Here is a 25,345-nt window from a genome sequence, read left to right on the forward strand (position 1 = left end):
TTCAATATCGTATCGGTTCGGAAATACCATTGCTGGAAGGTGATTCCACAATGTGATTGTGGTTGTTCTTGTAAGACTTAATTTACTTACTAGATACTTTGTAATTTTCGTCTATTTCTAGGAATTTTCGTACAGTTTTATTCAAAATGGGAACGTTTTGATAGGTGGTGTATAGTGTTTTTTCTAAATTTAATTGTTTCATGTAGGTGATTATGTATGAAACCGGTGGATGAAAGAACTATTATATAAACTTTTTCCTGTTTCCAGATTCATGTTACTTCTTTCTTTAGGTCTGCATATTTGTTTATTTTATCAGTAATTGTCTTCAGGAGATTGTTTGTATTATGGATTTGTATTAGGAACGGAAATATCTATCAAGTAAGTTTTTTATTTATATTGTCTTATAGTACTACTATTATTATTAATTATAATAATAATTGTCTCGATAATAAGCTTAAATATGTTGTAGAATATTATATTATTACTGCAGAACATACTATCCCTTAACTGTTTATGACTTGCCATAAAAGATTGCAAGCTATTGTCGTAAGCCTCAATGTGCCGCGAATCGGGCTGGAGCGTCAAAGTGATAAAATCAAACCATCGCTGTAATAGCTTACTATTTATAAGCCGTGCAGGTTACAGCTGCTTTTATGTAAGCTATACAGTTCTGGTTTACGTGTATTTTTATAGCGGCGAAAATACGATACATTTACGAGGCAGTGAAATACGTAGTTGGTGAAATTATATTGGACATTGATCGTTTGCTGTGTGACCATATATTTAAACATGAATTTCGCTAAATTATATTAAGGGTATATTAAGGTTTCTTAAGGGTCGGCAACGCGCACGTGATACACTTTGTGTCTCAGGCGTCCGTTAAGGCGTTTGTATCAGGCATTGATTGTCACCATCGTAGTATAAAAAATAAAGTCATACTACCCGTCAGAAACTAAAAGACCATCCAGATCATCTGAATGATTGGCGGTTCTCCGCCTTGCATTTTTCTAAAATCTTTTTGTCACGCACAAACATTTTCTGGAATCACCTTCCAGTAACGGTATTTCCAAACCGATACGATATTTTAATCTTAAAGAAAACTGCTTATTCCTTCTTAAAAGGTTGGCATCGCACTCGTAATTCCCCTAGTGTTGCGGGTGACCATGTAATTACTATCAGACGAACCTCGAGCTCAAGTTCCTTTGTCCTTTAGGCTATAATAAAAATCTAACCAGTATCTGCGACTTCGTCTGCATTTTTTGGGATGAAAGCTATATCTATTTTCGAAGACAATGATGCTTACTATCTATTCTTAAGACCTTTATACACACATCACAAGTTTCAAAGAATTTCAATTTAATTTTGTATTCAAAATACACTATATTTTAATATTCAATTTTAATAAGGTCCGTTCAGCCGTTGGTTGTGATAATGTAGTCAGAGAGACACCCTTGCATATTTGTATTGAAGTGTTTTTTGTATTCTGGCTGCCTTCCTCGATAATGTTTTAATATCCGAATGTCAAGATTCCATGCCGGAACTATACATCGCTTTGTATTGTTTTAATTTTCATATATACCTATATACAAACCTATTTTATATTATATATGGTATATATATAATATAAAATAGGTATATGGTATTATGTAGGTATGTCTCATAAAAAACCCTATTAAAATCCCTTTTTTTTTAATTAAATCTGAGTTAAAATCATTTGGTGTTATTAAGGTCGCTGGATGCGAGTACCGTAATTCGCTAAATATCTTCCACATAATAACAATAAATTTGAAAACAAATGCTAGTAGATACCACTGAAAGTTTTCTACTAACGGGGTGCCGATAACAGGAAAAGTTGTTCGTATTGACTGCGTGCAGTGAGACCTTTAGTACCGCCAACTTGAAGACGGTTTACACGTAAAGCGAAGAGTTTAGTGTCACTAGAAGTGATCATTATTAAATGGGCCATTGAAGGATATGGCAGTAAAATTATAGAGTAAGAAGGTAAACATCTGAGAAACGACAAATGACGAAATAGTGCTGTTTTTAAAATAATTTAGTAATTAACTAGTAATTAAAGTAAAACACCTATATATAGACCAAACTTACTCCGGTATTTTACTAAAGGTAGACTGTAAAAAGTTAAGTCTCACCAATATAGCCTTACAAAACAACCTATTCTGTTCAGCGCCTAAATTAAACCAGCGTCTAGGCAGTAAAATAGGCATGACGTCTACTAAGAAGACCTCAGAAATGGCTATTCACGTAGGTAGAGGCGATTACTATCTGGTACGCCGTCAGTTGTTTGCCATTTCAATTACATAGAAAATTTAAATAAATTGTTATGATCAAAAATTTACTAAACTTCGTGGATGTGATTTGATTTGCGGATTTTAATAGGAAAATATTCCAATATGTATGTTATTAATATATTCATTATTTTTAAGACTATTCCCTGTATTTACTTTAGTTCCGTAACATTGAACTATAAAACGTTATTGTACTGTGAAGATATTATGTTCCTTGCATTATTAAACTGGTAAACCACTGGCTTGATTATGTAACGTAGTTAGTTGCAATCGTTTGTTGCTGTAAGCAGTTCGAAATTTAAATTTTGCAGTTACGTAAGCACTATTTCTAACGTATAGATACAAAGTTGTGGGGTTAGCAACTGCAATTTGTAGTTGGAATGGTAAAGAATCTGAATGTCAGGAAGTTGTAACGGTCTCTTATCATGAATAGAACCATAGACTAAAATGATCTGACGTATCGTAAGTTAGCATTCCGTAGGACTTAGATGTCATTCGGTATGGTGTAACGGTCACTTATACCTGAACAGCACCACAGACAAAAGTCATCTGATGCCTCATGCGTTGACATTTCGACTCGGATGACAAGTTACAGAAGTTGTTACGGTTATTTATACTATAATAGAACTACAGATAAAAGTCATGTAACGTCCGTACGCTTTTATACCCTGTAGTTATATTATATCTATATATATATCTATCATCAGAATCACGGCTTACACAACAATATGACTATTCAAAAGTGCCTATTAATTTAATTTGATTCTGGACTATTTCTTTTTTATTTCCTTTTATGTTTGGCGATTGAAATAGGAATACAGAAGTACTCATAAATAAGGAAATATAGCAAACTCTACTTAGATAGTATAGTGGTGGGTGATATTGATATTTATTTTAATATTTGATTTATAATTTTAGAAGACTTCTTCTGTATACCTTTTTTATATAGTTTACTGCTGTACATTGCAATATAAAATATTATCGAAATCTACATGTTTCATAATATAGTTAGCTCTATTAAACTTTATTCTAACAAAAACTAGCAAAGAATTCTATACAAATTTATTTTTAATAACAATTTTTTGGTAATTACAAAAGAGTCTTCGCTTGTCTGAACAATAAGCTTACCCACTTTTCTCATAATTAAATCCGTTAAGTACCTAAACCGTACAGTTTATACCTTCAAAAGGTTCCTTTCAGTACAAAGACCCTTTGTTTCATCTGTACTTCCACGGTTACCGTGCACGTTTCTAATTTATCTACCAATATTGGTTTATTTATATGCATATTCATAGTTAATATTAATATCAAACTTTTTCTTTAAATATATTATACTAACTTACACCCGCAGTTAGTGCTGCATTCTCGTCTGCTGCATTTTCTTATTTATTATTTTATGTTAACTTGAGACGTTTAGGCTTAAACGAGTAACAAACGAACTGACAGACACTAATACTAATAATGTAGAGTAGTATTAGGAACACTGATTTTGGAATAAAAATATAATCAATAACATTTAAAATTAGTGTTCCTGTAGCTAAGTAACAGTTATGAGTAACATGCAACTGTGAGTGCAACAGTTGAATTAAATAAAATAGGACTCTATGGTCAATTTTACCCTATATTACTATGTTAATTTTTGACGCTACTATCAACTTTGCTACTATGACAATCGCCAGAAATTAAAATACTATCCTGACCACCTGTATAAATGGCGGTCCTAGATTGGTGCGGTTTTTTTTATATAACTTGAATGCACTCAGTACAATACGTAATAGCACATTTGGCGGACTTAACAACAAGCTGTATTTTCTACCACTCAACCATCAGCAAACAGGAGCGTTTTTTCAGACACTTTGCCAGGCACAAGAGGTTCGTGGCAGAACATTCCAGCAATACTATTTCAGAGTCGATATGATATTGCTATCTTCAAGATATGAGCTTATTCCTTGTTAAAAGGCCGCAACTCACCTATAATTCCTCTGGTGTTGCTGTTCAAGAGAGGCGTAATTACTGATCATTAGGTGTTCCTTAAGCTCGTTTGTCTCCTATTTTTTTTTTACAAACAAGCATACGGCTCATCTGATTGTTATTGTTACACTGCCTAGGAACGCATTAAACACTAGGAGTCTTAGGCGCGCATTGCTGACCTCATAATTGTACCCTAAAGAAAAAATACTATTTTAGTCTGATAATCTGTACCTATCTACCATTTAACATTATCTGAGTACGACCAGGATTTGTGCATCTACGTAAGACCGGGCAGTTTGGATGTAAGCCAAACCCGCTGATAGAACTAAGCCGGGAATAGCTAATCCAAGCTTATTGCATCTGCAGGGTAGTTGCAAGTATTATCGCAAAACGAGGTCTTTACGAGCGTTGTAAGAGATAAAAACCAAAAGTTCGCGTGCTTCGAATTAAAGTGTCTACTTACGGATATAAATTGGTGGCATCGCCACTCCAAGAATTATTATTATTATAATAATAAGATATAATAATAATAAAAACTTATGACAATAATCGTCTACATACGAACTTAAAATTAGTGGCATCGCCACTCCAAGAATTATTATTATTATAATAAGATATAAAAATAATAAGAACCAAGGATAATTCACACAACGCCATTTAGTCCCAAGTAAACCAGAACGTGTGATTTAAAACCATCATGATAAATTCACTGTGAATTTGTCACAATGTGCTTACTGACCTGACGGTTTCGATGGTCTAGCAGTTTAGCACTCCGCTAATGGTCGCGGGTTCGATTCCTCGCACGGTGCAAAAATTTGTATTCATAAGTATGATTGTTTGTATTGATCTGAGTCTTTTCTATGTATATTATATATGTATTTACAAAAAAAAGATAAGTATCTATATCAGTTGTCCAGAACCCATAACACGAGCTCTGCTTACCGTGGGACTAGCCGACGCTGTTTTAATTGTCCATTATTAGTGATAATATTTTAGTAACCTCATGTTCATCTTGTCATCCTCCACTGCTGTCCCGCCAGCGTATACCGTTAGCGCAGGCGGGTACACTGATAGTACACCCGTCATCCATTATCATCCATTAAAAACTATAATCAGGGTCTACAAATAAGGCGGAGCAAGTATTCTAGAGCTCCCCGATATTGCCACCGATTTTAGGGCTGTGTATACGCTCTTAGAAACGAGGAATCGTGGTTTCCTTTTGTTGTACAGAATAGCAGCTAGATTTTCTCTTAGAGATGTTTTGTAGGTACAGCTAATTCCAAACGTCTGGACTAACAGATTCAATTACATATTCCTTTATATTTTCTTTTACTTGTAAACGGGTGTTTGTAAGAACTAGTGGTGGTGACTGTAATTGATTTATTTTGCTGTCTAAAAGAAATCTAAGTTTACCACTCACCATGAGAGGTAAGCTTAGAGAGAACTAGAGGTACTAAAGATTAGATTAATCTGTTTGTATGTTTGTATTTAATGGACATGAAACTAATGGACCGATTTGAAAAATTCTTCTTAGAATTCTACATATTTTTTTTATAACACAGGGGACAAACGCTTGACAGCTTGCGGCTCACATGATGGTAAGTGATTACCGCCGCCCATGAGCACCCGTTATACCAGAGGTATTGCCAGTACGTTGTCGGCCTAAAAAGGAATAAGATCTTTTCTTGAAGATTTCAATATCGTATAGGTTCGTACATTATTCCAGATGAACGTAAGCGATAGAATATATTCAAAAATATTACATATATATATATGAAAACTTCGTTAATATTACCTACTGCGTGAAAAATAAATCCTGAAATTGCGTACGCTGTGTAAATTATTGACAATAAAGAAAAGCGCTATACTATAGTTTTATAGTTATATAGACATCAATATATTATATAAAAAAACCTAATACTAATTGTCTATTTATTACAGTTATATCTCAAAAACCTCAGTGGTTTAGCACACCGGCTTATTTCCGATGGTTACGGGTTCGATTCCTATGAGGTTCGGCACCACCAAGGTCACCAGATATTTGAAGTATTAAAACATACATCTGATTAGCTTTGCATATGATTACATCAATAACAAGCTAATGCCCGTTGCTTTTGTCGTTGCCGTCATTGAGAGAAAATAGTGAAAAATCATTTTTTTACTGTTGTTTACATCTTTATATAGCTGATCCCGCGACTTCGCCCGCGTGGAATTTAAGTTTATATTTCTAAAATAAAAGTAACCTAAGTTACTCCTTATTACATTAGCTACCTGCCAAAAAAAGTCCCGCCAGATCGGTCTAGCCATTTCAGAGATTAGCCGGAACAAACAAACCGACAGACAGACAGACAAAAATAATAAAAAATGTTATTGTAGCTGGTGGGTAGCTGTGAAACACAACAGACGTAAAATTACACCTCTCTGTTTTAAATTTATTTATTAATTATTTAAAAGAAAAGTTTTAATACTATTTACATGAATTTGTAAATCTAATCTATTATCTACCTGCTGTGATAATTTTCCTTTCATTCTTCACTTCAAATCATTTCAAATGGACACACTGCACACTACAATGGCGGGTATGATGGAGCACTTTAATAAGACTATGGCTGAGTTCCAAAACCAGTTGCTGAAGGCAAACAACACACCAGCTACAGTGCCTTCGCTTGAATCTGACTTTGTCACTTTCCGGAGCTTTATAACAACTGCACTCACTAGTCTTCAGAAGCAAGTGGAAATAATCGCCCGCCAACAAGAACAGATGGAGATGCGTAGTAGACGCAAAATGTTGTTGCTGCATGGAGTGCCAGAGTCACAACGGGAATCTGTAGCCCAGGTGGTAGCAAAGGTCGTCATAGACAGGCTGGACATTGGAGACTTCACTACAGGACATATCTCTCGGTGTCACCGTCTTGGTCGAACATTGAAAGACAAGCCTCGCCCGATAGTTGTGAAGTTCCGTGACTTAGACATAAGGAATGAGGTATGGTATGCCAAAACTAAACTTAAGGGCAGCGGGATCACCATGTCAGAATTTCTGACTGCGGCCAGACACAGTGTATTCATGGCAGCTCGACAACACTTTGGTATCAAAAACTGTTAGTCGCATGACGGTTTCATCGTCGTCGCTGATGGAGATGGTACAAGGCATCGCATAAGTTGTTCTGGTGAGCTGAGCAAGCTGATTAGCTCATTGCCGGCCTCAACAGTCCAATCTGCATCGACCCCAGTCATTGCCAAAGACCCTGCCGTCACTACGATTCGATCAAAACGCCATAGAAAGTAGAATTGTTTGTTATTATTGTATGTCGAGTATTCCTTATTACTGATTCACTGTAGTATACACTTTTTCAATTTAGTTTTACCTCAGAAACTCATAATTATTACGCTACCTACGAATTAATTTTGTTTTCTTTTATATGTAAACATGTCAATAAGTAAAATATTAAAATCCTTATGTCTAATCAAAACTGTCAACTAAATGTCAAGTGTAGTGTTATTGTTTATCATGTCAAGTTTAAATGTCGTTGTCTGTGTTCATTAGTGTTGTCAGTACGTAAAATAATCACTTTAGAGACGTTCCGTTGCACATTCATTGTTTTTTTTTTTTTTTTTGTTTTGTTTATGCATATTATATCAACCTTTAGTTGAGAAAATTTAATATGTAAAAATATTAATTAGAGATCTTTATGTGCAGGTAGATAATATTTTAAAAATTGTTAATTAATTTAAATTTTTTAAAAGTTATATTTATTTAGTTATTTGTTTATTATATTTAATAATTAGTATATAAATATATGTTGGAAGAACATTACTCTTCATTTTCGAGTTCGACATCTAGTTATAATTCTACGTATAATGATTTTATTCCCCTTCTCATTAAGGGGAATAAAATCATTATACGTAGAATTTAAATATTAACTTTGAGAATACTGTAAAAAATTTTAATGTGGTGCATATTAATGCTCAAAGCATTCCGGCCCATTTTCCTGATTTTCTAACATCTTTTAATGTCGAAAATTTACATGCTATCTTAATTTCAGAATCATGGTTAAAACCTTGTCTTCCATCTGTCTCCTATTCCTTGCCCGGTTTTAACCTAATTCGTAATGATCGTGTCAAGGGGGGTGGTGGTGGAGTTGCCATTTATCTTCGTGACTATATTTCTTATAAAATTATCCTCTCCTCTGATATATCCAACCCTTCTCTAGAACCAGAATTTCTTTTTATTAATGTTGATTTCTTGCACTCTAAAACTCTTTTAGGTGTTTTTTATAGTCCCTCATGTTCCATTGATTATTTCTCTTTCCTTGAAAACACCCTCGAAAATCTTATCCCCTCCTTTCATCATACTATTATTATGGGCGATTTCAACACATGTTTACTCAAAACTGACTACCGTGCTAACCGCCTTAGATCTCTTGCTGATTCCTGTAATCTGAATATTCTACCTCTACAGCCGACTCACTTCTTCCCAAACTGTAATCCTTCCCTATTAGATCTTCTGTTTGTCTCCTCCCTTAATCATGTTGCTAGGCATGGTCAGTGTCCTGCAGATGCGTTCTCCTACCACAATCTCATTTATCTTTCTTACAAAATCCGTCCTCCTAAACCTAAACATAAAGTCTTAATGCGGCGTAGTTTTGGTGGCATTGATCAGGTAAGATTGCGTAACGATGCGTCTGCTGCGGACTGGGTGGCTATTCACAATGCAACATCAGTGGATGACCAAATTAGATTATTTAACTCGCTTTTATTGGAACTCTACGACCGACATGCTCCTGTTCGTCCAGTACGGGTTAAACATCTCCCTGCTCCGTGGTTGACAGATGAGATCAGGGCTCTGCAGGTTAAAAAAAATAAGGCCAAAGTGAAGTTCAGATCCAATACTGAGAAATATCGTGAATATTACATTCAAGCAAGGAATCTCTGCAATAGGGCTTGTAGGCATGCTCAACGTCGCCACATTCACAAATCAGTAGAGAATGGTGATCCAGCCAAAGTCTGGAAATTTCTCAGAACATTGGGAGTTGGGAAAGCTCAAAATTTGACAAACTGCGATTTAGACTTCGAAAGCCTTAACAGGCACTTCTGTTCTTCCGTTGACTTTGACAACAATGATAAATTAAGCACACTAAATGTTCTTTCCACTTTGTCAACTCCTGATATTTCTTCCTTTTCTTTTACTCAATTTTCCGATTGTGATGTTAAGAGAAACATATTTGCTGTATCGTCGAATGCCATCGGTAATGATAACGTCAGTCGTGATATGATAATTCCTATCCTTGATATCATTCTTCCAACCATTACTTTTATCTTAAATTTTTCTATATCATCTGCCATCTTCCCGACCTCTTGGAAAGACGCGCTTATAATTCCTCTCTCCAAAACCAAAAACCCGCTGAATTTTTCAGACTATCGACCCATTTCCATTCTTCCATTCCTCTCCAAAGTTTTAGAACGGCTTGTCCATAAACAAATATACAATTTCCTTTCTACAAATAATCTTCTAAATCCTCTTCAATCTGGTTTCCGTCCTGGTCATAGCACGACTACAGCTCTGATCAAGATTACCGATGACATTCGACTTGGTATGGACAAATCGCAGCTGACAGTGCTAACATTATTGGATTTCAGTAATGCGTTCAATACCGTAGACTTTGACATCATACTCAGTTTGCTACGTACTCTTAACATATCTCCAACGGTGATTGAATGGTTTCGTACTTACCTGTATGGGCGCCGGCAGTGTATTCGTATTGATGATATTAGTTCATCCTGGTGTACAACGACTGCGGGCGTACCTCAGGGTGGCGTATTATCTCCTCTTCTCTTCACTTTATTTATCAATTCTATCACACTTCATCTTCGTTCATCCTACCACCTCTATGCAGATGACCTTCAAATTTATTCACAAGCTGATCTGCCTAATATTAGCGATGCTATTCACGATATAAATCTGGATCTCGCCTATATATCTGATTGGAGCAAAGCTTATGGCCTTATATTAAATCCTAAAAAAACACAGTGTATAATTATTGGAAGTTCATATTTTACTTCTAGATTAGACTTCAATCATCTACCACCAGTTACCTTTGATGGCCATGACATTAAATATTCCGTTCAGGTCAAAAATCTTGGAATTCTTTTTGATGAAAATTTGTCTTGGTCACCACAAATTTCACAGTTGAGTCGGAAAATGTTTGCAGCCGTCGGAAGCATTAATAGGTTGCGGAACTTCCTACCAGTGGATACCAAAACTGCGCTCGCAAATTCCTTGTTACTTCCAATCCTAGATTATGCGGATTCCTGCTATGTAAATCTCACTGAAGAACAATTAAATAAACTTGAGCGACTCCAAAATATGTCCATACGATTCATATTTGGTCTCCGTAAGTATGACCACATTTCCAATTTTCGCAATCAACTCAAGTGGCTTCCCATTCGTCTTCGCAGGAATTTTCACATACTATGCCTTCTTTACACCATTCTTTTCCATCCCTCTACTCCAGAATATCTAAAAACAAATTTTTTATTTCACTCTAAATCCCCCGGTTCTGCTTTGCGTAGCACCAGAAGCCTTTGTCTGACGATCCCTGCTCACTCCTCTACATATTATTCCAACTCTTTCACTGTCCAAGCCATTCGCCTTTGGAACTCTCTACCACTCTCCATTCGATCCGCTCAATCTCATACAATATTTAAAAATCGTCTAAGGTCTCATTATCTGTCCCTATAGCAATTTTTTTTTTTTTTTCCTATTTAACTTTGAAATCTTCCAATATGTTGAATATATGTATGTATGTTTATTTATATATATATATATATATATATGTATATGTATATGTATGTCTATTAATTAGTTTGATAATTATAGTGTCTTGTGTGTGCCATCTACCTCTTCTGTGTATGTTAGTCCTATCTTGCAGGTTGTCTGTAAGAAATTGCTTATAGCGATAAGACCGCCTTTTGTTCATAATTTTCTATTTATTGTTTTTGTTTTCTTATTGTATTTCTTCTATGTGCACAATAAAGAGTTTATTATTATTATTATTATTATTATTTTGGTATATGTACCGTATATATTCATATGCATGTAGTAAAAAACGGTTATTTCAATATTACAAACAGACACTCCAATTTTATTTATATGTATAGATAAAACAAAGTCACCGCTAATTTCTATACACTTGGCTCTTCTTTCTTAGTTCTTATTAGTCTCTCATTCGTTTTCAGCAATAGGTTCAATTCAAGAAAAGGGTTTATATGTATAATATATTACATTAAAACCGAGTGAAGCCAGGCATGTTGCTAGTTAAAGAATAAAAACATTTCATCTGTATGACGGCCTCGGTGGTCTAGCGGTTTAGCACACCGCTTTACTTCCGATGGAGGCGGGTTCGATTCCTCGCACAGTGCAAACATTTGTATTATTGAGCATAAGTATTTATATTCATCTGGATGTTTTCTATGTATATTGTGTATGTATTTACAAATAAAAATATCTTACAGTTGTCTAGTACCCGTAATACAAGCTCTGCTTACGGTGGGACTGGATGCTGTATTAGTTGTTCAGCGTTATTTATAAAGGTTATTTATTTATAATATTTACTTCTTTTATTTATTTCAGACTACTAGCGCCATATTATAAATAAGGTATTTGTAATATGGTGCTATCATCTAACATACATATGAAATTGTCTGTGTGATCACGGTGATCACTGACGACGGGAATCTGGCACGGTAGCGCCAATACACCACACCCTTTGGCCAGTTCTCCTTCATAAAGGTGGTCAGCATGTTGATGTGGGGACCCGGGCCACAAACGCCTTGAAACTCGCGTTGTGCCTCGATTCCAGCTGCGTCACCCTCGTTTTGGTGTGTATTGAATGATTCTATATGTATTTAAAAAAATATACTAATCGTTATCAGAAAGATACGTGCACCCACTTTCTTTCGACAACTAGAATTATATTTATTGCGAGTTGTTTATCAAAATCTTGGAATCAATTATCGCTGACATGAATATTAAATAGGTAGATTCAAATATTATAATACTTTGTTTGCTTTATCAGTTTATTAGATATTAAAATAATGATTAGATATTGTTATAATAAAGGTTTGTACAATTTAATACTACATTTTATTAATATTGTAATAGAATTTAGTCTCTTTAATAACAGCATATGTAAAAATGTTAAGAATATTTATTTGTGTTACGTTATTACTGTGTGTTAAAGCAGATGAGAGTTTATTTAGTTTGAATATACTTCACTACAACGATTTCCATGCCAGGTAAGAGTTTTGCAAGTGAATATATTTTATATTATATATTATCTATATTAAATAACAATTCTAGTGTTGTTTTAATTATATAGTTTCACTAGCTACTCGCCCCGGCTTCGAACGGGTGTACATGTATTATTTATATATAAACCTTCGTCTTGAATCACTCTATCTATTAAGAAAAACTTCTTCAAAATCCGTTGTGTAGTTTTGAAGATTTAAGCATAGGGATGGACAGACAGCGACAGCGACTATGTTTTATACTATGTAGTGGTAACAATTCTAGTGTTGTTTTAGTTTCATTTTAGTTTAAATATATATAGGTTGAAAGTAAATAAAGTCATATTTCGAATATGACTTTATTTACTTTCAACAAACCATACATATCGCCACAGTTAAGAGAACATAGAGAACAAGATAATCTGGGAAATTTATGGTGCTGTTTTGAATTTTCCTAGTATTACTGGTTTATTTAGGTAATGTCTGATGAAATTATCTTATCTCTGGTTTACACTAAATTCTAGTATCAATCTGTGCTACTGACGTTACATACAATCTTATTGGAACAATGGAAACGAGAGCTGAGTATCGTTTCAGCTCTTCTCACCTGAAATCCGCACTGATTATAAATTTGAATTTTTATAAGTGTCTATAATATAACTACAAGAATAAATAGATGTCTTGATTAGATTTAAATTATTAAAGCATTTATATGGAACATAATTTTATATATCTTCTCTTTATTAGAAAAGAGTTTTTATTATTACTACAATACACAGCTTACAAAGCAGGCAGCTTTGCAGCTGAAGTAGTTTAGATTGAAATTGAATTAGACTAAATATATTTTAAAATTAAAACATGTACCTTAATATTTGAAGGTTCGTAGAAACCAGTCCTGCAGGAGGAGTCTGTAACCCTCAAAATGACCCATGCGTTGGAGGATTTTCAAGACTTACAACACTGGTACGAGAAAGAATAGCAGAGGAACCCAATTCATTACTCTTAAACGGCGGAGATAGCTTCCAAGGAACGATCTGGTTCAACATTTTAGGATGGAATGTGACTCAAGAATTTATGAACTTATTACCACATGACGCTCATGTAAGTAATGGGAGAATTCAGTAATGATAAGTCGATGCAGGTGTACTGATTTTTAATTCACTTTGAAAATATATATTTTTTTTTTAATTCACTTTCAACTCCAGATTATTTGCGTATCTGAATTATTCACACTGATAATATTTTGTATTCCTCGTCCGGTCGTCTTGGCTGCCTAGCATCCTGCCCTTCTCCTATCCAACCTTATCCTATGAGTATCCATCAAGAAAGTACGAATATTTAATGAAAAAAGAGAATTCACTCGATTGTGTTGTGTGTCAAAAAGTCGAAGATGTCCAGCACCTCTTGATGGAATGTGATAGGAATAGAATAGAGAGGGAATTATTTAATTAAGATTTTGAAATCAACAAATTTGAAGTGGGTAATATTCAGAGCATACTACATGCCCCTACTGCGTTTGTGTGCGCTGATAAAAGCAACTTAATAAATAGATCCCTCGCAGTTGACAATTATTTGATTGTTTATTATTTTTAAGAATTGTTCCGATTAGTTTGCAATAAGGGGTTCACATGTCTGAAAACAAAACGTCCAAAATAAATCTACATTAAAAAAAAATCGTAAAAGTAACTTCAGTCAAATCATCATTACTTAGTATAAAACAAAGTCGCTGTCGCTGTCTGTCCGTCCCTATGTATGCTTAAATCTTTCTATCTATGCAACGGATTTTGAAGCTGTTTTTTAAATAGAATGATTCAAGAGGAAGGTTTATATATATAATACAAACATACCCGTGCAAAGCCGGGGCGAGTAGCTAGTTAAAGATAATTAAAAAACGAATATGCAATACACAAGTGTCTTCCCATAAGAGCAATGTGTTTATTTAATCAAATTAGATGTTATTTTGCGGAAGTCCATTTCACCTACACATGTTAATTGTAGCGGAATTAAACAAAACAGTATAAATCCATCTAGTAGTTACTGCTGAATGCAATGCAAAGGTTTTCTTTATTTCAAGACTTCCCTATACTAAAAGGAAATAAGAACTTGTTTACTTTGATACGTTTATCTATGACGCGCTCTTATTTATACAGAATTTAATGATTATAAATCATCAAACTAATTCAATTATCAATAAATTAATTATTATTCTCAATTTATTATTGTTTTAACAAATTAATATAAAATAAAAATAAAATTGTACCACGTTTTTCTTTTTATTAGCACAGGACTCCGTCATTTGAATAGAATGATCGTCGTGATATAAATTTTATATATTGTTTTTGTCCTACTAGCAGTTAAAACCACCATGGACATGGCCCAACCCTTTTAAGAATCCTAATCTTCTAGATTAAGCGATTGTTTTATGATTGCTCTAAAAGAAACAGTTTACAAATAAGATGTTGTAAGGCTAGTTAAAACAGTCAGACCATCAAACCATCAGACAGAAGTATCTACGCAAACTATGTACTTCGTACGAGATTAAGTTAAATAGTATAATTTAGTCATATACATAGTTTTAATTTAGTTAAGTCAGTTTGTTGTTATTTCATTGTTTATAATTTCATTTTGTTATTTTATTATTTATAATTTAATGTTATTAATTGACAATGAATTGGTTTTCTTTCTTTCTTTACCTCTGAAAAATAATATTTTTAATTTGTTACAATTTCTTTAATTACAGGTACTAGGCAATCATGAATTTGACAAAGGTATCGAAGAAGCTGTTCTTTATATAAAGAATTTAAATTCAACTGTGGTTACTGCAAATATTATTGACGATGAAGAAGAGTCGATACAGGGATTGTACAAACCGAGTGTTGTTATCGAAAGAGAAGGACGCAAAATTGGTATAATTGGTGTCATAATTGCTATTACTAATGTACGTATAATTCTAATATATATCTATTACCGTCGTTGATCTATCTTCTCTGCAAATCTCTTACGTATAGGCAACGAGAGTCAAGTATCATCAGCTCCTTCATTCAGTTCTTATAGATCTTAAAGGCCTCGTGACTTCATCATGGTTTATTTTATTTAATTGGAATAGTAAACAAGCTGACGGCAACGATGGTAAGCTGTAACCGTTGTCTATTGATAGTAGGTTAATGTTATATAGTCTATAATCTTTAACCTTATTCTCAATAGGCTAACACTGAATGAAATTTCAAAATCGGTTCAGTAGTACTGGAGATTACTCTAAACATCTAAACTCACAATCTTTACCTCTTAAGATTAATATACATGATTTAAAAAAGAGTTAATAATGTTAAAATAATAATTCTAACTTCAAATTATTAATATGTTTCTGTATCTTTTCCCAGGAATTAGCATCAACAGGACGACTAAAATTCACAGATGAAGTAGAATCTGTGAAACGCGAAGCTCAGAATCTTCATGATAAAGGAGTCGATATTATTATAGTATTATCACACAGTGGAATAGATACTGACAGGTTATTGTTTCAATAATTTAATGATAATCGTTTTTTATGTGACTGGAATTGCAAACAAGTTGACGATGGACTGATAGTAAATGTCAACAATCGTCTATATATGGTATAAGACCACAATGGACATTGTAGTAGAGGCAATGTGGTGCTTATAGTTAGGTTAATTTTATTGAAAGTAGAGCCGCGGCCGGACACCACCGGTACTTAGTGTTCCACTGGGGGCCCGGTATGTTGGCGACCGACCGCCAAACTCCTTTGATATTATTATTATTTTTAAATTTATATATTTTTAGAACAGTTCTTTTATGTTTATGTTCTTGTAAATGTGTGTGTAATGTAATGATACTCATGTATTACCATTCTAGAGTACTAAAGGATTATGCTCTGTAATTTCACTATCATATGGGATAAAGAAATAAAGAAAAGTTATTGACGGCCTTGGTTGTCTAGCGGTTTAGTATAAGCACTTCGTGGGTTCAATTCCTTGTACGGCACAAACATTTGTATTCATAAGTATAGTCGAGTGTTTTATATGTGTGTTTTTACAAAAAAAAAAATCTATGTATTAGTATCAGTTGTCTAGTACTTATACCACAACATCTGTCAATGTTGGGACTAGATTGCGCTTTATAAAATTGCCCTACGATATTATTGTATTACTAGCTACTCGCCTCGGCTTCGCCCGGGTATTATACATATAAACCTTCCTCCTGAATCACTCTATCTATTAAAAAAACCGCTTCAAAATCTGTTGCGTTGTTATAAAGATTTAAGCATACATACATAGGGACGGACAGATAGCGAGAGCGACTTTGTTTTATACTATGTAATGATTAATGACAATAAAGATTATGTAACTAAAATGTTTAGAGAGATAGCTGCAAATGGTGGACCACATATAGACATTATAGTTGGAGGTCACAGTCATACGTTCCTTTATGATGGCGAACCTCCGGATTCAACTGTCTTGACCCCACAAGGACCATATCCTGTAGTTGTAGATAACAACGGGAAAAAGGTAATCATATTATATAATAGTAATGTAAAGTAGAAGCAATTAATTTTTGTGTGTCTGTCTGTAAACTCAATAAATAATTTCATTATTGGAATTTTCTCTAACTCTTTTATCTCTAACCTTCAAGGAATGTAAAAAATAATCCTGAATTGTGCTAGTCTTCTTGTAATAAAAAACTACTACTAGCTACAGACTTTTATTAAAGTAAATAGAGTTGTATAGTAGGAACCACTCCTTATTATGGTATTAAGCGCTCTGCGTATTTATTTAATTATTATTAATTATTCTTAATAATTATACTTCAAATTATACAAGGTTATTATTTATTATCAACTAGCTAACCCGTGAAACTTCGTCTGCATCACACTTACTTGACGTTATATTTCGCCCAATTTACATAACATCTTTTTAAATTACATCCTATATGTATGTCATTATGATATATAAGCTATATTACTGTGAAGTTTCATCAAAATTTGTTCAGAAGTTTTTGCGTGAAACAGTAACAAACATTCATCCGTACTCACACACATTCGCGTTTATAATATTAGTAAAATATATTAATAGATTAAGCAAATATTGTACCCCCTTTTACGAATATTGCGTGAACAGAGGCATATGAAATTTAGCACACTTATAGTCTATATAGAGGTGGAGTCCAGGATGCTAATATTTTTTTTATAATTATCAATAAAATTTACATTAACAATACATGAAATTTCAGGTCCCGATAGTGCAAGCAGCGGCACATCTTCTATATTTGGGTGAAATTAAATTGTACTTTGATAATGCTGGAAATCTTGTAGAGTGGAATGGTAAACCACATTACATCGGCAACGAAATTGTACAAGGTAGATATACTTTTATTAATTCAATTATGTTAGGTTCCCTAACATAAACGTGGAAACGTGAAGTTAAATCAGCTATATCTTTTCATCCATCCACGTTCATATAAAACACTTTCTTTATTGCTAGCAACAAATATTTTTATTTATTTTAGTTTATGGCACTAAGGCACATAAACACACAAGTGGCATAGGGTGGAACCATTGATTGTCTAGGTCTTTGGTTTTGTCCACGATTTGCATAACATACGTTGCTCAATGTAATTCATTATATGTAAGTTCTTTAAATATAATAAGTTTGGTCCAGAAAGGTTGTTTGTAATAATAATAATAATAACTACGTTATCAACATTGGTCCTTCGAGCCGGATCTGGCACAACGACCGATGAATTCTTTAAGACATCGTTCTCGCTCCTCCCTTTAATATGCCCACATCATTTCGAGTGTCATACGAGATAGGGTTGGCAGACACATTTTCAATTGTCCATGTCACGGCGAACCTTGTTTCATAATTTTTGTTTTTACAGCTGAAGATGTTCTTGCAAAGATTAACTATTATCTTCCTTTAATTGAGGAGAAGGCTAATGAAAAAGTTGGGTCCAGTCTGGTACACCTGTCTTCTGATTGTGCATGCAACGAGTGCAATCTTGGAAACGTAATTTGTGACGCATTTTTGAACTCTGTAAGTACAATATAGCCGTATAATGTACATGTATCAGCAGTAAGTGGAGGAAAATAATTTCGAGAAAATTGTTCGTTTAAATGTAAGAGCAATTTTATAAAATATAATTCTCTTTTTTCTGTATAAAAAATTATTTCACTGTAAACGTCATGAACGCAACAATTCAGATGTCTATCTCGTTGAGAATATCCGATATCCAACATGGTTGAGCTCAAACCTTCCACTGTGTAACATTTTAAATAATAGTGCAATATAAAGACAAATTTTGAATAAAAATGACTTAATTAAAATGATTTCTATTATTATTTTAATTTAGTTGTTTAGTAGTTGGTGTTTCTATAACGAAAAGTGCTCATTTATTATAAAAAAAAATGGATAAATTGGTACACAAAGTTTTATCATATCGATTAACTTTAAATTACTAGTAAAGATCGATGCTATCTATTACCTGCTGTAGTTTGCAGAAATGACAATATTGTGAAATAAAAACCAGATATAGTCACTGGCCAATATCTTATTTAATAAAATATTTAACTATTGTTTAACTTTCTAATTACTCTACCAAAGTAGATTATGTAAAATGTTATCTGCTTGGATACCTCAGTTTCACCTAAAATAGGTTATAGGTTACTGCTTATTTTACCTACGGCCCATCTTATGGTAAACGATTACCGTAATCTATACATGGAAGCCTGAAATTCCAGAGAGTCACGTGCCACTTGCCCTCTCTTAATAAACCTTAATACATCCTTATAGAAAAACTGAATGCTGTAGTCTTTAGGGAAAACCTTGGCAGATTCATTTCACAATCTAAGTGTACGGTGGAGGAAGCTTATATAAAACTGCACTGTCTGAGACCACTTAGGTTCCAGCGTGTGGGGATGAATTCCCTGTCGACGGCTAGCGAGCTTGCTTTGTGAGCTGTTTTAGCCTTTAGACTAAAGGGTAAAATATGGCAAGACAAGTGAAATACAATAAGGCAGTGAAATTGATAAAAGACATCTTACATCTACATGCATCTTAGTCTTTTCGAATATCTATAGCAATTTCTATTTCAATTTCATCTTTATACGTACTTTTGTGATTTGTAAATCCATTGTACAGGTATTAGAGAAAGCCAAGGGCGACAACTGGCATTATGCACACTTTTGCATCATCAACCAAGGAGGCATCAGGGTAGATATAGAAGCTGGAAGTACGTATATTTTCTTGAAGCGTAATTTCTTAATGTATTATGGAATGGTGCACTTGCAAGTGTGTTAATTTGAATGTACTTATTTTATGAGTTAGTGAGGAGAAATTGGTGGTTTTTCTTTAGACATGTAAACGTTTCTGCCCCTGAATTTGAATCCAACATGGAAGGCAGCGGACCTACCATCGTCCCTCGGATCAATTTTTGGTTTGTTACAAATATTTGCTTCTCCGGAGAGTTAAATATGAATCGAGACATCTGAATTCATAGCTTTTTGTGATAGGAAATTGCTTGGCTATGTCGCTCTGACATAACTCTCTAATTACTCTACCAAAGTAGACTTTGTAAAAAGTCCTCTTCATGGATACCTCAGTTTTAACTATTTTATCCGCCAAGAGGCTGTTTTTCGTAGTAAAACAAGCATACTTCTCATCTGATGGTATGCGGTCATAATATAAATGGTGACAAATAAGCCTAATAGTTCTGTGTTAATAAATAATTTTGTGTTTGGATAATGATTTTCCTCATATGTCTTCCATGTACAGACATAAATTATATACATTTTCATAATGTGTATAAAAATATAATTTGTATTTTTATGTGTTTTTTTTTCAGACGTTACCTTCGAATCTGTAATTATGTCAACACCTTTTGACAATAACGTGGAAGTTTTTGATATGAGAGGTGATCATATACTTGAATTGTTGGAATATTCCGTTGCAAATACACCGTTTCTCGGCGCTAGGATGCTGCAAGTATCAGGTACAGTATTTAGATATTAATATGTGAAGGAAAAACTTTATACCCCTTTTTACGATAATTGCGCGGACGAAGGAGTATGAAATTTAGCATATTCATCTAAATATATATAACTCAAAGGGGACTGATATAGTGATCTATCAACGCACAGCCCAAACCACTGAATGGATCGGGCTAAAATTTGGCATGCAGGTAGATGTTATGACGTAGGCATCCAGACGTAGAAAGGATTTTGATTAATTCTACCCACAAGGGGATAAAATAGGGGATGAAAGTGTGTATGAAACTTTGTCAATTTTAATCCGATCAGGCTAAGACTTTGCATGCATAAATCTACTATGACGTAGGCATCCCCTAAAAAATGATTTTGATAAATTCCACCCACAAGGGGAAAAATTAACGCGAGCCAAGCCGCGGGTAAAAGCTAGTAGTTTATATAGAGAAAAAGTGCAGAATGCTAATATATTTTTTAAATCATTCATATAAATACATTAAATCTATAAAAAATAATTTATTCAAATAAACTTACATGGATGCATTTTTTATAAAAAAACTATTACGCACACTACACCATGTATTTGCCACATACACGAATTTCCTTTTCTGATTATTTTTAAAGTCTATGGTCAAATTGAAAATAAATTAAAATTGTTTGTTTTTAAACTAAGTTATCATCACTTAAAACTGAGCGGCCTCCGTGTACGACGAGCGATCTGGATCGGAGATGCCCCGAGTCGCGTCCCGAGTTCTCTTGATCTTTCCAGTGGAAAAATAAATAATTTTTATACTAGCATTTTCTACATTTTTATTACCACTTACCGTCAGAGCATCAGCTTATTTGACATTCCATTTACATAAAAAATAACTATAGTGGTACCAAGAAATGACCTCTCAATCCTGGAGTAGCGGGTTTTCAACTTATTTAATTTTTATTTAGAATTGTACACATGTTTGAAACATAATATTTAATCGATATTTCGACGCTATTATTGACGGCTTGATTACGAGTTAGGAGCCTATAAATAATATTATCTATACATAAGGTCTATATTTCGTTCATATAATATGTATAATAGATTTTTTAATTTTTATGCAGGTCTTCAACCGCAGTTCGACGGCTCTCAACCAGTTAACAGTAGGGTTGTCAGCGTTGGTGTCAGATGCATCGATTGTGACATCCCTAAATACGAGAGTTTGCAACCCGATAAATATTACAAAGTCGTATCGCAGAGTTTTATCGGCAACGGAGGCGACGGATTCACTGTAAGTGACAACCCTTAACCCTAATTTACATTACAAGTCACTCGAAACTGCACACTTACGATTTATTTGCGTTGGTGAATAGTCATACCACACTTGATGGTAAGTACCATTATCTATATATACGAAGAGCACTATGGACTTAAGAAGAAGAAGAAAAACATTTATTGACAACCATTATTCATATAAATACACATTTTCACATTTATATATATATATATATATATATGCACACTCACACATACACATATATATATACACATACATACATTCTTGCCATTCCATGCTTCATGTATTGCCATTCCTGTGGACAAAAAAGTCATCTTACAAATATGGTATGTATTATAATAGAATTAGAGATTAATTTTCATTACGAAAGTATAATATTAATACACACATACACATACACATAAACGTACAAACAAATAAAAGATACATTAAGTATACTAATAAGTTTACATGTAAATTAAAACTGTAATCCTTATGATTTTGGGAAGAAACTGTTTGGGAGTCAGGACTGCATCACACTATACTGATGAAGGTTTTAGAATGAGAAAAATGATGAAGTATTCAATGAATAAATATTATTATTATCATTATCTCTCTGTGTAGAAAGAATAAAATAAATCCTTTTAAGCCTACTTCGATTTATATTATAAAAATATCTATTAATTATTAAATACTATCTATGTACCATGTATCCATGTACCGGACTGGCATTCGCCATTGTTAATGCTCTTTTTTATAGTTTTGGTAATGACAAATAAAACATGATAAGATCTCATCATTCTCTTAATGTTATATGTTACTTATAGTTAACAGAAAAAAAAATCTTATAAGAGGTTGTTCATGTATTCATCCTGAATCATTTCAGGATGAATACAAGAACAGCCTATAAGAATAATAATAAATGAAATTTACTATAACATATTTTATGATATTTGAAACAATAATAAACGAATTTAGTTTTTAGTGTCGGTAGTTGGTACCGCGACGTGATACCTTTGGTTTTTCAGGCGTCTATAGGCTAACCGTTCATCATCAGATGGGCCGTAGGTTTAATTAACACCTACGTAATATAAAAAAAAAATTCTTATCAGTACGTCACGAATGAAGCTACAGTAGGAGAATTATATCATAACTGATATAATGAGCTACCGTAATTATCTAATCTAATCTAAAAATCGTTATCGTTATATGAATAACGATATTTAGATTTGAGATGTCTATACAATAATTGCTTAATCATACGATATGTTCGTGGATACCATTCATTTTTTACATAACAGTATTCTCGTATTTTCTTGGTTCAATTAGAATTTGCATGATATTGTATCCATAATGCGATAGACAATATCGACAAGATTGAAATTATTTTGCGATGTTATAATATTGATCTGCGAATTCAAATATTAGGGCACAATGCGCAAATATTATAGGTTACTTTATATAAAGTTTATATGTTTATTCGTTTGGGGTAATCTCCAGATTTTTTTCGGATTACTCTAATGTTGTTGGTCGCAGCTTATCTTTACAGCTTCACCCTATAATAGGGGGCGAGTGCAGATGGCAGTCCAAATCTGCGGAAGGACTTAAGGAGCGGTTGAAGGCTAACTACCGCCTGACGGATATGATTTTAGTATGAGGGCACCAGTAGGGACTATAACCTCGGCTCAGGCCGTCGTAATTTCGATCCCCAATTGAATGGGATAGGGTTTGATCGGAGGTGTGTAATCTCCAGTTTTGCTAATCCGATTTTAAAAATTCTTTCACTGTCAGAGAGGTTTACTATCCCCGAGTACTATAGGCATATAACATTATGCTAAGACCTTATAGGGTATTATAGGATAGGAATATTCATTTTGAGTGCTTCCGGTGCGTGCGCTGCGTAAATGGTTAAAGTTACGTAAAGAATATGTATGACGGAATTGTTCTCTTTTAAAAGTTCTCAAAAAAAGTCTCTAACCTTTTTCTAGTCTTTCCTTAATGGTTAAGTCACTATAACCTTTTTTATGGTAATCAAATTTCCTCTCTGAGTTTTAACCCAATTATATTTATTACAAACTAGCAAGTTTGTAATAAATAAAACTCTACTAAAATTGTATATTATTTATACACATATTTTTTAAATAACAGTGTAGAGATTGTATATTCGATTCTTTCATATGAGGCGAATATCTTATCCCATGTATTGGTCTTGCTGGAGCCAGGACCAAGCAAGAATTGTGTGTAATGTGTCTACTCCATGAGTACTCTGGTTTGAAGATAGATAGATATTATATGGTTTTCTTTATTTACAGATGGTATCAGACAACCGTATTAACGTAGAAGTTGTGGGTTTGGACTACGATATCCTGGCGAATTATATATCCAGAACCTCGCCACTCTTCAGCGAGGTCGATGGGAGAATACAAATTGATAATCCTTGTATCGAGTAATTGTATTAATAAAAAAAATGTAGTGTAAAGTTAACGTAATTTATTATTTATTACTATAATTTTATAGACACAATTATTCTATTATTTACTATTTTTTATGTAATCTTTAACTTATTTTGGGAAACAAGCTAAAGATATATCTGATACTAAATGGGAATATTCTCCTATGTATATGAATAGTACTATGAATCTTGCGTTATCACGTGACGCCCATGATATACGTTGCTATTCTGAAGAATTAAGATATCATGTTTGTTTTCCTATAACTTCAATGCTTTATGACCTTAAGTCGAAACATAAGTTACAAAGTAAGCTTTATAGCAGCTGAAATGTATGGGACCAAGATATCCATGCAGAAGACTTTTCAGATCTACCTCAATTCGTCTCTGCACACAATTTAATTTTGACTGGCAGTTAGACACCTCTACACACTTCCACTATGGAGTAATTAGATAGTAGAGGTCTTTATTAGATGGAAAACTAAATGACAAATATAACATACATATTAAATTTTACACATTTGTCAATTGTTTAGTCTAATTAAATACTTAGAGAAGTTTTCCCGAATATTCCCATAGGTACGAGAAGTAAATGAATCAACAGTGAACACAGCTAATTTTATTTAAATTTAAGTAGTGAAGCATATTTGAATAATTGTTTTTTTTAGTTTATTGCAGTAAATAAAGTTTTTTAAATAGTCGATTATAAATAAGATGTTAAAAAGGAAAATAAAATACTTTTTATTAATATTTGTAATTTTATTACTATCCATTATAATATATATGTACATGCAATAAATAAGGAATACGCCGATGTATGTACATCATAAATAAAAAAAAAATAGTATGGATTTCATTTTTAAGGCAATAACAGTTTTCAAAAGTTTTATCTATGTGTTTGTTGGTACACGTAGCACGATACTGCATGGAATTTAATCAAGTTTTCTTCGATGTATATAGGATCCCTAACAGTCTGCTGCGGTAACTCCGATTCACCATCTACCTTCATGTACCAATCTTCCTTGATGGGACTCGAGCCACAGACCCCTTGAAGCCCGCGCTGTGACTCGACTCCAGCTGCTTC

The 25,345-nt window shown here is 33.5% G+C and overlaps 1 protein-coding gene and 1 pseudogene across 1 annotated transcript; both read left to right on the forward strand.

Annotated features, from left to right (window-relative positions):
• Positions 1-6,784: 6,784 nt before the first annotated feature.
• Positions 6,785-7,585, forward strand: LOC131846612 (uncharacterized; annotated as a pseudogene).
• A 4,886-nt stretch (positions 7,586-12,471) lies between these two features.
• Positions 12,472-24,262, forward strand: LOC131846576 (apyrase-like). Its single transcript, XM_059195912.1, has 11 exons — positions 12,472-12,572; positions 13,442-13,664; positions 15,304-15,501; positions 15,944-16,074; positions 16,942-17,089; positions 17,811-17,937; positions 18,459-18,613; positions 19,718-19,808; positions 20,421-20,567; positions 21,661-21,827; positions 24,125-24,262. The coding sequence occupies exons 1-11, from the start codon at positions 12,472-12,474 to the stop codon at positions 24,260-24,262; spliced, it is 1,626 nt and encodes a 541-aa protein (XP_059051895.1).
• The last annotated feature ends 1,083 nt before the right edge of the window (positions 24,263-25,345 follow it).

Source organism: Achroia grisella, unplaced genomic scaffold (assembly GCF_030625045.1).
Source record: "Achroia grisella isolate CSIRO2021 unplaced genomic scaffold, CSIRO_AGI_Agris_v1 utg511, whole genome shotgun sequence".
Classification (NCBI taxonomy): Eukaryota; Metazoa; Arthropoda; class Insecta; order Lepidoptera; family Pyralidae; genus Achroia; species Achroia grisella.

Excerpts from the sequence above, each read along its gene's own strand:
- LOC131846576 (XM_059195912.1), top strand. The coding sequence starts at position 12,472 with ATGTTAAGAATATTTATTTGTGTTACGTTATTACTGTGTGTTAAAGCA. Across the intron at positions 17,938-18,458 it reads CGGCAACGAAATTGTACAAG|CTGAAGATGTTCTTGCAAAG; the intron begins GTAGATATACTT and ends TTGTTTTTACAG. Across the intron at positions 21,828-24,124 it reads ACGGAGGCGACGGATTCACT|ATGGTATCAGACAACCGTAT; the intron begins GTAAGTGACAAC and ends CTTTATTTACAG.